The sequence below is a fragment of the Lissotriton helveticus genome, chromosome 8 (genome assembly GCF_964261635.1).
Source record: "Lissotriton helveticus chromosome 8, aLisHel1.1, whole genome shotgun sequence".
NCBI classification, from domain to species: domain Eukaryota; kingdom Metazoa; phylum Chordata; class Amphibia; order Caudata; family Salamandridae; genus Lissotriton; species Lissotriton helveticus.
Window position 1 is genome coordinate 258,722,103 of NC_136069.1, and position 14,141 is coordinate 258,736,243.

Genomic DNA, 14,141 nt, shown 5'->3' on the forward strand with positions numbered 1-14,141 from the left:
TGAGGAGGCCTCCTGACTATTAGGAAAGTTGTTTCCATTTAATTGTAGAATGTAATCAGTATGTCAGAAAATAATGTTTTTCTCATGTCAGTTTCTCTCAGCGGTGGGAATTAACTGGAATTTGACCTTGTCACTGTAGAAATAAATGGGACACATTTATCTTTAGTGCTATGGCATACACATTGTTATTTACATGTACAGTTCTTTCTGTAGCGTTTGGCAAATAGAAATAAATGGAGTACCACTGTGTTATGATTTCTTTTAAATTAAGGGTCCCAGATCATTACATGCACTGCCTGGTGGCAGTTTTAGCTATCTTACAGCCTCATGTAATCAAAAGAAATTCATTAACTGAATTATATAATTGAATACATGGATAGAAGAGCTTTGAGTCAGCCCTCTACACCCATTGCACTTTGAACTGTCATTCACATTTTGTTTCTTCCTACCACAACATATAGCAAGACCACTAAAGCAAGTGGCTTTCTTGCACTGTGAGTGAAGGCATTTTGTCTGATCACATGTCTTAAACACCCAAGCGAAAGTGCACTTCATTGCCAGGTTGGTGTGCCAATACTTTGCCAATGTTCTTTTCTTTCCATTCTTTATTCTGATTTTGTTTTTAGTTATTCGTGTGTGCTTAAAGTGTGCCTTTAGAATACAGTTTAAGTAATTCAAAGCAAATAATATACCTTTACCTCTTGCCAATAACATAATATTTTTCTGTGATGTACATTCAAGCTAAAAAAGGTTTATATCCTTGTTCAGGTACACCTTCCTGCATAAAAGTACACACACTTATTGACATTATGTGTGATGGTTATTTTTTTTATTTACATTTTTATTGCAAACGTATTATTATTATTATCATTATTTAGCAGCAGAATTTTTTCTTTCTTCCTCTGTTTTTGCGGCACATACTTGCATTAAAAAGATTTTTAAACTGTAACCTTCGCACTAGCTTGCCAGTGCTGTTATACTGACTTTCGAATCGTTTTTGTACTTGTGTAAAAACATTCAGGCTATTGGTTAACACTGAGCTTTCCATATTTTAGGCTTTATTAAAAATAATGTTTTTTTCTTTCCCATAATAGATCACCGGATTGCAGCTTGAGGGCTGCACCTTTGATGGAAACCGACTTTCAGAAAATCAACATGATTCTCCCAGCGTGTCATCCATGCGCCCTTGTTACATAGCATGGATTCTGCAGGTAGTGATTGTTTTATGGGCTGTAATGTGCATGTGCTACTATACGTTTAGTTTAATGGTGTTGCTTTCTGTTTAAAGGTATTTTGAATATGCAATGAAAGTACATTTGTTGCTACTAATGGGGCTTATTCACAAAGATAAGCTTGCACATGAGTAACTACGTGTAAATTTAGACTTACACTTTCGAGGAAATGGACTACTTTTGGCTATTTACTATTTACAATTATAAAGTTTCTCTTCTCAAAGGTGTAGAATTATACCTCTCCACTGTAGGAAGCTGGCTCTGTATATGCCATACCAAAGTAAGGTTTTGTGTGCACAGAGTCCAGTGAATCCCCAGAGGCTTTACAGAGGCTCAAGTAGATAACACTAATGCTGTCTTTTGTGGGAGTGTGGCCAAACAGTTAAGCTTATCAGAGGGCATTGCTAAGCATTGGTTTTACACACACAGGCAGGAAATGACCACACACACTCTATGACTAAATCCGAGACCAACGGATTGCAAAAATATTACTATTTGCATATTTATTTCTTATAACCCACGATACTTTGCTGCAGTAAAATACATTTTGCAACATCACTGTTTTTCAATGTAAAAAGTGGACATAGTGCATTTTTCAATCAGTATGTTATCCTATGGGAGGAAACACAATCAGCAATATGCAGGAAAGTAAATGATTTACAGTATTGAGCTTTTGGATGAAGAATCAGTACCAGGCAAAATTCAGGTAAGTGACCTCGCTGCACCACCAGCGTCACTGGGGCGTCCGGGTGCACAGGTCAAATTCAGTCTCTGGTGCCAATGTTATCCAATGGAGAAAGGGAGCAATTGAAGGGGTACTACTTATAGGTTAGTAGCACAGATTTAGAACCAAGGTTTCGGGGGTTCAGGTAAGCACTGGGGGAGGGCCACAAGGCAGCACCAAACCTACACCTCCAGTGGCACAGGGGCAGCTGGGTGCAGGGTGCCAACACAGCGTCAGCCGCCCAATGCAAACAAATGGGGAATCTCTAACTTGGAAAAGGCTGCAGGCTCAGACCAAGAACCTGAAAGAAAGAAACCCACAGCTGCACAGGTAAGTTGGGATCCGCTGGAGCGTCGGGACACCGTTGGTTTATCTCCTCAAGGCCTAGGGGCTCCGGGTGCAGTGGTGTCCTTTGGCGCCAGAAACCAGCTTACCGGCGTGGTCGCGATTGGGAGAGTCGTTGTGCAGAACCTTGACGCATCGATGGCAAGAGTCAACCCACGAGGGACTCTTTCTCAGGATCGCTGGGGAACCTTTTCTGGACCGGTGGGCCTCTTGGACTCGGACCTTGGGCGTCGGGTGCAGAGGCGGATGACTTTGCGGTTCCACAGGCAGAGCTTTGTTCTTTAAACTTGGTTTTCTCCTGGACAGGTCTGCTCTCCACAGGAGAACAGGAGTCTTCTTAGAAGGCAGACGGTCCTCCCACGGTTCTGGAGGTAGCTGACCTGCGGGGCGAGTCACTTTGCTGTTGCAGGGTTTTTGAGGGCTGCACACAGGTTGGTAGGGCTGGGGCAAAGTTAGTTGATGTCTTCAGTGAACGCTGCTGCATGGTCTTCTTTGGCCTCTTCTTCATAGGTTATCAGTAATCTGAGAATTAAGGATTAGGGGTGCCCCTAAATACAAGTAATATGGGTGTTACATCGGTCAGAAGGTAGTAGCCAATAGGATACTTACCCTTAGGATGCCTACACCCTTTTTATGACCAACTCCCTGTGGGGAGGGGACATATCCCTTACCTCTTTTGGCTAGAGTCCTCCAGAACAATATTGAGGATTCTCAAAGGAGGGGCCCACTTCAGCTCAGGGCACCGTAGGGGTGGTGCTGGCTGAGAGGGGACACACCTCTCCTGCTTACTAATTTTCCTGCCAACCTTCCAGCCAAAAATGGGGCTCGGTCAGGGGGCTGGGCATCTCCACTAGCATAACAAAGGACTGGAAGCCTTTGAGGCTCACCGCCTTTCTATGCTGTTCCTGCTTGGCGGTAGGTGTGAAGCACCTCCACCCAGAGCAAGCTTTGTTTTTGACCCACAAGAGAAAAAGGCTCCCACCTCAGGGGATCAGAAACATGTCTAGAGGTAGCAGGCTAGTGGGGACCAGTCAGGCTAGCAATAGTGAGTTGGTAGGATTTCAAGGCGCATCTCTGAGGTGCCCTCTGGAGTAATTTCTTAATGAATCCAACCCTGGCATCAATGTGGGTTTATTAAGCTGAGATGTTTGGTACCAAACATCTTGGAATTCAGTGAAGCCTTCATGGACAGCCCGTGGTGACAAGCTCCCAGCCCATGTACTGAGTATGGCTTCACTGTGCCCTTATAATGTCTAAGATTGGACTTAGACACTATATGGGCATATCTGTTCATGCAGTTATGCCCTTAAGTGAGGTATAGTACCCCCTGCCTTATGGCTGTTAGGCTGTTGCAGGGATTCTGCTCTGGAACTGAACTATGCTTGGGACCATAGAACATCAGTAGTTAGGGACAGAGTCATCATACCACCTCAGTACAAAGAGCCTGATCCTGAGTATCTATAGTGTCTCACTTGCCCTCCTACTCATAACCAGAGGAACAAGTGAATTGACACCCCAGAACACAACACTACAGACCCTCTTAGGGATTGCTGTGACAGAACACTCCCTTTCGCTCACACACTCGTACTTGTTCACAATGTAAATGTAAATGTATTGCGACTTATATAGCGCACGTATCACCCGAAGGTATCAAGGCGCTTGCTTAGGGAACCCGTCCTGGTATTCCCCTGTGAGATACCCCGGCAGGGTATCCACAAGGTGAAAGCCAGGCATCCCGCCGCCAATAAGATATGAAAGAGACACGAAGGAAGTTTGAAATGTTTATTTAAACTAACGTACTCTGAAATGCAAATTTCATGCCACAATCAGAAAACAACTGCCTAAAAATAACCTCCGCATTGTCAATTAACCATATATTATGAAAAGCCCAGTCATATTATAAGACAGAATAGTCTAACCCACCCGCTTCCCCTTCTACAGAAGTAAACTGATTACATAGCAACGTTTTCTGGGTTTAAGAAATGGACTGCATACCTTAGGTTACACAGATGTATATTCTACATCTCAGACACAGCTGTGATCTTCTCTCAGGAAATATATCTCTTTCTCTCTGTGTTACCTTGCTACACATAAGTATATGACAAGGTTCACATGTATCTTAAATAAGTGCTGCATTTCTGTGTTGTATCTAGGTGTGAATGTCTGACCAGAACAAAATAACAAGAGAAATTGTTGTTTGACCTTGTTTGCTGTTCAGACTAAATCCCAGGAAAGAACAGAATGAGAACATTACTGCAGGTTCTGTGTGACAATATAATGTAGCACAAAAGCAAACTTGTTTACATAATAACTTGTGCAAAGCTATGGTGGGCTCTGTCGTGCACAATTAGGTTAACATAGAGAAAACTACAATGGGCCCCATGTACAATACATAACAAGGCCTGCTGTATGGTTGACTTACCTATGCCCCTTGCAGTGTTGGTAGGCCTGGCACACACGCGTTGTGTGCCAGGTCGACTCTTTTCTTTTTTCTCTTTTATGTGCACCAAAACACGCAGGCTGCAGTATGCTCATGTTTGATGGGGAGGTATCTTCGGGAGGCACAATATATATGCTGCAGCCCTTAGAGACCCTTTCTGGTCTCAAGTCCCTTGGTAACACTGGTACCTTTTACAAGGGATTTATGTGTGAGCCAGAGGTGTGCCAATTGTGGAAACAATGGTACAGTTTTAGGAAAGAACACAGGCACTGGGAACCTGGTTAGCGGGAACCCAGTGCACACTCAGTCAAAGATGCATCAGTATCAGGCAAAAGGTGAGGGGGTACTGCAGCAGAAGCCCACTTTCCAACATCCACCTCCATGAATCAGAGTGTGGAGCCTAATTTATGACCACAAGGTTACTACTAGTACTAGTAACTTTACGATTATATTTTTTATGATTTCGCACACTTGGCCTGAAGGGCAGAGATCTCTTTATGGTAAAGTATAGGGAAGGGTTTAGAAGTTTAATGAATTCTTGAAATAGAATATTAAAAAAAAACTTTTAGGGTGATTAAATATGAATGTAAAATAAATGCTTACATTTATTCTAAAACTAGAACCAATAAAATAAAATATTATAGCAGAGTAATTATAGATTAGATCTAAAAATAATTGTATTACATTTAAATAATTTAACATATATGTTTAAGTATTAGTTCTAATACATATTTCACCTGCTGTAAAATGTTTACATTTGTTTACTTCTACAGTAAAATGTTTACATGTATTTACTATGTGTAAAAATGAATAAAAATGATGCATAGAATTAATAACAATTCGTTTTTAATATATAAAAATTAGAAAACATTTTAAATTAAAAATGTTAATGAATACACTTTATGATTAAAATACTACTTAAAAAAAGTATTTATAATATTAGCTTTAGACTAAATGTATACTTATATATTTTACAAGTTGAAATTAATTTATTCTGTTTGACATTAGTTCCTACAGAATTTAATTTTAAGTACTGCCTCCATTATTTTCTATGTGCTGGTATTGCAATTCTTGTGAGCTCATGCTATCTAAATGTATGCAGTTCCTCTCATAGTGATGCATGGGAGAAAAAGTAAGCCAAGCTTTCCTTGTTTGTAAATTAAAAACTCGGTGGGCTTCGGTGCTGGAAAGAGAATGGGGGAATCCCTTCTTTTGGAACTAGGGTCCTCACACACCCAGCAAGCTAGGTGTCATGCTTCATCATATGGACCTGCTCCTCGTTGGGTCGGTGCTGCAATACCCAATACGTTTGACTGTTCCACCTCAAGTATTTGCAATACCGAGAGCCTGCACGTATTGGGGACACAATGTCCTGCTTCGCATTGATCAAACGGTGCCTATAGTGAGGCTAGGCAAGCTGAACTGTAAACACAGTTCCAAAGGGGTACATGTGCTATATTCACCTGCTGTCATTACATAAGGCGAGGCAGGCCAGACAATGCACAAAAGAAAATGTGTGAATGAATGGACATGTGAGGCCAGCGTACAATAACTAGGGTGAGATGAGTCGTTTTGTAAAGCGGGTAGTGTATAAAGAGAGAGCGAGAGCGTTGAAAAAGCACTCCAGCAGAGACCGGTGAGGGCAAAGGAGGCGACTGTCCCCAGAGACAGGCAGACACCCGGCAAGAGCCGAGCTCAGCTCCCCGACCCCCACCATCTCCCAGCCCGGTTCTCTCCGTCCACGAGAGTACATCAGCAAACTTCACCAGCGGCCCCCAGCATCAGAATAGCTTGACTTGCTCACTGTGCCACTGGATTCAAGCTAGCCTGGCTGAAGAAGTGTGACATACCCTGAAACCGGTCCCAGGATGCTTGTTTCCGCTCCAGAGAGGACCTGGTCTGGCATTTCGTTCTGGACTGTTCCCATGAGGCGCCGGGTCAAGACTGATTTGCATATGGCTGGGTCCAAACTGGGGTGGCGTAGTGGGCAAAAGAAAGATAGATTTAACCCAGATCTTTTGAATGGGGGAGAATCTTTGCATTGTCAGCATTCCGTCCATCATTTGTTTGCTGTAACACTTTTAGTCCTAATTGGGATGGGTATGACCAGACGTGGGTCCCTTACTCACTGTGCCACTGGATTTAAGCTAGCCTGGCTGAAGAAGGGTGACATACCCTTTTAACCGGTCCCAGGATGCGTGTGTCCACTCCAGAGAGGACCTGGCCTGGCAGTTCAGTCTGGACTGTTCCCATGAGGCACAGGGTCAAGACTGATTTGCATATGGCGGAGTCCAAACTGGGGTGGCGTAGTGGGCAAAAGAACAATGGCTTTAACCCAGATCTTTTGACTGGGGGAGAATGTTTACATTGTCAGCATTCCGTCCATCATTTGTTTGCTGTAACACTCATGGGAACAGTCCAGCCCGAACTGCCAAGCCAGGTCTTCCCTGAACTGGAAACAAGCATCCTGGGACCAGTTTCTGGGTAACACCTTTCATCAGCCAGGCTAGTTTGAATCCAGTGGCATACCCTGTCAACTTAGGGCAAACAAAGCGAACACAAGTAGATGATGGACGGAGCACTGACACTTTTCAGACTCTCACCCCTTGTCACGGATCTGGGTTGAATCCATCATCCTTCTTTAGCTCACTTCGCCACCTCAGTTCAGACCCAGCTAAATGCAAATCAGTATTGACCCTGTCACTCATGGGAACAGTCCAGCCCGAACTGCCAAGCCAGGTCTTCCCTGAACCGGAAAAAAGCATCCTGGGACCGGTTTCTGGGTAACATCCTTTCATTAGCCAGGCTAACTTGAATCCAGTGGCAAACTGAGCAAGGGACCCACATCTGGACATACCCTGGCAACTTTGGGCGAACAAAGCAAACACAAAGAGATGATGGACGGAGTGTTGAAACTTTTCAGACACTCACCCCCAGTCACAGATCCGGGTTGAATCCATCATCATGCTTTCGCTCACTTCGCAACCTCAGTACAGAACCAGCTATATGCAAATCAATCTTGACCATGTGCCTCATGGGAGCAGTCCAAAAAGAACAATTGATGGACAGAATGCAGAAATGTCATACACTCACCCCAGTACAGAGATCTGGGCCCAAATCCATTGTTTGTTTGCTCACCATGCCATTCCAGTTTGGACTCAGCCATATGCAAATCAGTCTTGACCCTACGCCCAATGGGAACAGTCCAGCCGGAACTGCCAGGCCAGGTTCCCCTCTAGACTGGAAACAAGCATCCTAGGACCGGTTTCGGGCTCTCAGCCCTCGTCAGCCAGGATAGCTTGACTCCAGTGGCATGGAGAGCACAGGACCCATGTCTGGGCCTACCCGTCCCACTCGGGGTGACAAATGCAAAAAGAACAATTGATGGACAGAATGCAGAACAATTTCATATACTCACCCCAGTACAGAGATCTGGGCCTACATCCATCGTTTTTTTGCTCACCATGCCATTCCAGTTTGGACTCAGCCATATGCAAATCAGTCTTGACCCTGCGCCCAATGGGAACAGTCCAGCCCTAACTGCCAGGACTGTAAACAAGCATCCTAGGACCGGTTTTGGGCTTTCAGCCCTCATCAGCCACGATAGCTTGACTTGTTCACTGTGCCACTAGATTCAAGCTAGCTTGGCTGAAGAAGGGTGACATACCCTGAAACCGGTCCCAGGATGCCTGTTTCCCATCCAAAGAGGACCTGGCCTAGCAGTTCGGTCTGGACTGTTCCCATGGGGCACAGGGTCAAGACTGATATGCATATGGCTGGGTCCAAACTGGGGTGGCGTACTGGTCAAAAGAAAGATGGATTTAACCCAGATCTTTGACTGGGGGAGAATGTTTGCATTGTCAGCATTCCGTCCATCATTTGTTTGCTGTAACACTTTTAGCCCTAATTGGGATGGGTATGACCAGACGTGGGTCCCTTGCTCACTGTGCCACTGGATTCAAGCTAGCCTGGCTGAAGAAGGGTGACATACCCTTTTAACCGGTCCTAGGATGCTTGTTTCCGCTCCAGAGAGGACCTGGTCTGGCAGTTCGGTCTGGACTGTTCCCAGGAGGCACAGGGTCAAGACTGATTTCCAAATGGCTGGGTCCAAACTGGGGTGGCATAGTGGGCAAAAGAACAATGGATTTAACCCAGATCTTTTGACTGGGGGAGAATGTTTGCATTGTCAGCATTCCTTCCATCATTTTTTTGCTGTAACACTCATGGGAACAGTCCAGACTGAACTGCCAAGCCAACTCTTCCCTGAACCGAAACAAGCATCCTGGGACCGGTTTCTGGGTAACACCCTTCATCAACCAGGCTAGCTTGAATTCAGTGGCAAAGTGAGCAAGGGACCCACGTCCTGGCATTCCTTGCCACCTTAGGGTGAACAAAGCAAACACAAGGAGATGATGGACAGAGCGCTGAAACCTTTCAGACTCTCACCCCTAGTCACAGATCTGGGTTGAATCCATCATCATTCTTTAGCTCACTTCGCCACCTCAGTTCAGAACCAGCTATATGCAAATCAGTCTTGACCCTGTGCCTCATGGGAACAGCCCAGCCCGAACTGCCAAGCCAGGTCTTCCCTGAACCAGAAACAAGTATCCTATGACCAGTTTCTGGGTAACACCCTTCATCAGAATGATTATGGATTCAACCCAGATCTGTGACTGAGGGTGAGTGTCTGAAAAGTTTCAGTGCTCCGTCAATGATCTCCTTGTGTTTGCACCATTTACTAGGAACATGAAAGTAAATTAAATGTACCAATCAGGTGTAGGCCACGATTACCATATTGTCAGGCAAGAGGACTTGCAATTGAACTCTGATAAGCAGGAGGAAAGTGCACCGAGTTCTAAAAGCCAACAAAAATAGATTCAGCCAAGGAAGACAAAAATGTGGGTTGAACCTGCAGAGAGTGCCCTTTTCTACATCCCTTAGTGTATGTGAAGGATTAGTGTCCTTCGATCTCTAGGATGCCAAGTTCCATCTGCCGATCCTCCACTTAACAGGAGTTTCCTTAAATTGTCAATGAGGTCAAAACACTATTAGATTACCTTTCTACTCCCAAAGTATTGACCTTGGTAGCTATTTCATTCAGAATGTTTTGAATCCCTATAGTTATGTAACTGGATGTTTAGCTAGTTAATATGGGGGCTCCTGCATTGCTCACAGAATGTATTCAGTGCACAATTACCTTTCTGATTCATTTATCTTTTCTAACAATGCCCTGAAATCCCACCACACAGAGACTGATCTTTATAGTTGTGTTGTTGTGCAAGAGAAAGCTTTCCCTCCTTTACAGAGAGCTGCAAATATTCTAGATATGATTCAACTATTTCTGATCGATACTTATACTTACAGATTCCTCACATGTGAATGTCCCTACAGACGTTGGATTAGATTTATAATTTATTGTATAGTTCCCCATGTCCAGTAGGGGGCGTTGGCTGCAACTTGGCTCCAGAACGCAGCATCCTTCTAACATCATTGAATCCAAAAGTAGACCACTCTGGTGCACTTACATCAGTTCCTGTCCACTTTTTTCTGTTCCTTATGCGGCCGAGACGACATGAAAGACATCAGTTGAAACACAGTGCAGAAGATATAGCTTGGAACCTTATTATGGTGAGATCTATATGACTATTCTTCAGAATGGGGAGGTTTTTAGGGTCATGAGGTATCTGCAGGTAGATAGTGTCCACCAGAAAGATCATTACTGAATGTAAGTTTTTTTTCTGCTGATGGGTCCTTCAACCTGCTGATTCCTCACTTGTGAATGTATTGCATAGCAGTACCACTCTCAAGGAGTGGCCATATTAAGAAGTCCCAAAGTGCAGAATGCGTGAAATGACCATCTTGTCGCACCTCAGAGTCCATACACAATAATTCCTGGCAAAGGTGTGGACACCAAAATAGCCTCTCAACAGATGTTTGAAAATAGGATATCCTTGGCTAAGGCAGAAGTGGAAGCTTTCATTCCCATAGAATGTGCTTATAGACCTTCCATTTGTTATAACCATATTAGGATCCCAGTGAACCATAATCAAATGTCTGGGAGGATAAACATTGACCAAACCATTAAGTAAATAAATCACAATTATTTATTTGAACAGGGATGCTTGGTCTGGGAGGCGAAAGATTGCTAACAAAGCTGGTATATAACCCTAACAGTTTTTCTGGGTCAGCAAAAGCACAAATAGATATATCACAGCTAGATGGGCTTTTAAAGAGTCTACGTATCATTCTGCTAATCAAACAATTAACTTATTCCACCTCCCAAAGTAGACTGATTTGGTGGGATGTCGATAAACTGATAAAATGCCTCTGGTGGCATTTGGAACACACTGAAATGTCCCCATTGGGTCCCCCCAGATTAGTTGTGGAGGATTCCATATCCTGATCTATTGGAACTCAGCATTCAGCACCATGTTCCCCTGCTACACAGGGTGGACCTACTTTCGAAGTGAGATGGTTGGGTCCTCCACTACAGTCATTGATACTTTGATGCATGCTTGGAGACTGAATTGTGCTAACTAGAGACCTTCTGTTTACCACTAGAAATGGCAGACACCATCTTGCTTCCCCAAAAACTTGCTACAGCATCTGTCTATGTGGGCTGCTGATAATCTATTCTGTTCCTTAGTGTGGCTCTTTGAGCCTTCTCTTTCCAACTTTATTTGCATTCCCTTGCCAAATAGAGCTTTACAGTACCAATTGTAGAATTAACTTTTGCTGCCTTGTCTGCCTTCTTGTGTGTCCGTGATCATCCCTCTTTGTTTACATCATCCCTAGTTGGATCCTTTCTGAAAGATTTAATATACTTCTTCTCTTGCACAACATTTATGTTTCCACAGTGGGATTTAAATGTAGGTAAAGCCTTGAAGTCAATATTTCTAGTGGCAATAACTTCGACCCCATGGTCTGCACATTTCAGGCATTTGGTTATTGTTATCTTTCACTATTTTCTATCCAGAGAAGTTGGTACTTCACACCTTTCTTTGATTCTTTCTGAAGGTGTTGTCTGCTTTTCACGTGGGCCAGTCCATCACTTTTCCATCCTTTTCCCCTATCACTTCAAAGAAGAGGAGACATAACTGTGGTTGGACTCAAGGTGTGCTTTATCTTAATAATCGACTACTCAAGGCAAGATGGAGGAAATGAAAGGCAAGGCCGTCCATAAATGCACAATTTCACGTGGAGTCACCCTTGTATGTAAAGATCTGTTATGCCTTAACCTAGAGAGATTCTCCGACTGGCACCCATGAATGCTTCTCAAGACCAATGGAAACCTATACTTCTCTTGCCAGGGCTGCCCCTCTGGTCATCATTAAACACCTTAAAAAAAAGTCTTGTGACTCAGGCATGGAGTGTTGGATATTTTGCCAGGACTGTGTTAGATAACGTTGTTGGCTAATCAGCACTAGCTCCTCTGGCGATTGCTTTGGGAAACCTTCATATGATGAGGAATCAGTAGGAAGAAGTAGCCATCAGAAGAAAAAGTTGCTTGTAGCAAAATGTCTGGTGGATACTTTACCTTCCGGCAAAGTCATCACCTCCCTCCATCCTCCCCTAATAAGTTAGTACCATGGGTAATAAGATCGCAAATTTTGCCAATGTGCTTCTGATGTTTTGTTGCTGTCATCTCTTAGTTCCTCTCAACATGCCTCCATGGGGTGCAGAAAATATAGGTGAAACTGGCACCAGTGTGCCAATCGGTGCCATATAAAGTGGAATGTCATCAGATATGGAAGCAATTAAGGTGCGATTTGAAACTTGCTGCTACCTGGTGACGCCAGGGAAAGAACCTTCCAGACCCAGTCTGGCACCTAGAGGATATTAATAAGGTGAGGAATCCGCTGGAATATATAGGCTCAGATTTAGAGTTTGTGCTAGTCTTCCAGAGCAGTGGAGGTATGTACTCCTCTCATCCGCTAGAATACTGACTGCCATACTTAAAGATCTTCAGCAGGTATTTGTTACCCAACTAATGATACTCATTTTATCAACCTCAGAAGGATGAAAGGCTGAGTGGATCCACTGGGATTTGATCCTGTGACCATGAGGTCAAACAACGACCCCTACAGTGAACGCCTTAGTCCACTTAGCTTCCAGACCTGGCTGCTGTATAGGTAAGTAATAGGTCAGAACATCTTTTCCCAACAGGACAGATGGTCTGAGGTACTTTGACCAACCAATGTCTGGTGGAACTCTGGACTTTGGATTCTACCAGCAGAGCCAGTGCAGGGTCTACCGTCAGAAACATGGTGGTTCCCACAACTCCAAATAGTGAGAGGAACCCTCAAGTTTGATGGCCGTGGCATTTGCCGTGTTTTTGACAGAGTACTCTGTGAAGCATCAAGCTCTAAATGAAGCCCTTTGTGCTCACCTGAAATATTGTAGCAAAGTTAAGTACATTTTCTTTCTACTAACAAATCAGTGAATATTGTTTAAAGCTAATTAAAATTGCATAAATAAATTTTCACTTTATTGATTGTGGTGCTACATACCATACTTATTCATACAATAAACGCTCTTTTTTCCAACAGAATGCTAATGGTCCTTATTCCCCAGAGGAGTGCATATCATTGCCAGTATACACAAGTGTCGAGAGGGACAGTGTGGTGACAAACATTGATGTTCCCTGTGGAGGCCAACAGGACCAGTGGATTCAATGTGGCGCAGCTTTATTTTTGAAAAACCAGTAGCCAGAAACTTAAATTATTATATTTCCAAGAGAATATTTTGCATCTTAAGTATTTATTGGTGTCTGCATATAGAGCATTTATACTAAACCGCTGATGATTTCAATCCTAAAATCCATTGTTCTGAGCATGTTTTTGAAAGACTGTTCATAAAGCACAAATTATTTTCTTTTGTGAATATTTTCATGCAAATTCTAATGACAACTCGGACCAAACTTAAAAAAATGCAAAATGAGTTTAGCATTCTATTTATTTTTTCATCGACTATATTTTTCTAGAGCTAGTGACTGATGTTATTTATATTTGATAACATATTAAAAAGGTGATTATCCAAAACTGATTCTTTTATTTAATGAAACTCGTACTAGTATTGCCACTGGCAACTGTGATGTTTTGCCAATCTGATTGTGTCTATCACCACTCCTCTCCCATGCATCCCCCCTTATGTCACTGAACTAGCCCTTTAACTAGTCCTTTTGTTGATTCCTTAAGTTCAGACTCCCAGGCTTTTAGAAACATGGAGGCCATTAGCAGTGGTGGCTCCTCCCCTAAGGCGGAGGAACGTCGCCCCACTGCTCTTTGAGCAGTGGAAAATAAAAAGCAGTGGAAAATAAAAATAAAATTATAATAACAGGAAGTTATTATCATTTTTGTTTCCTTTGCGACTCAAGGCGGGGCAGAGCTGGCTGACGCAG

General features: G+C 43.4%; 1 protein-coding gene across 2 annotated transcripts in view; it reads left to right on the top strand.

The window, feature by feature from the left end:
* The window catches only part of DYNC2H1 (dynein cytoplasmic 2 heavy chain 1), a 1,763,151-nt gene extending 1,749,369 nt beyond the window's left edge, over positions 1–13,782 (top strand). For both annotated transcript variants that reach the window (XM_078657019.1, XM_078657020.1), the window contains exons 88-89: positions 1,095–1,211; positions 13,291–13,782. In XM_078657019.1, the coding sequence (XP_078513145.1) occupies positions 1,095–1,211; positions 13,291–13,449 (276 nt within the window). In that variant the 3' untranslated portion in view covers positions 13,450–13,782. The remainder of the gene's footprint in view (positions 1–1,094; positions 1,212–13,290) is intronic.
* The last annotated feature ends 359 nt before the right edge of the window (positions 13,783–14,141 follow it).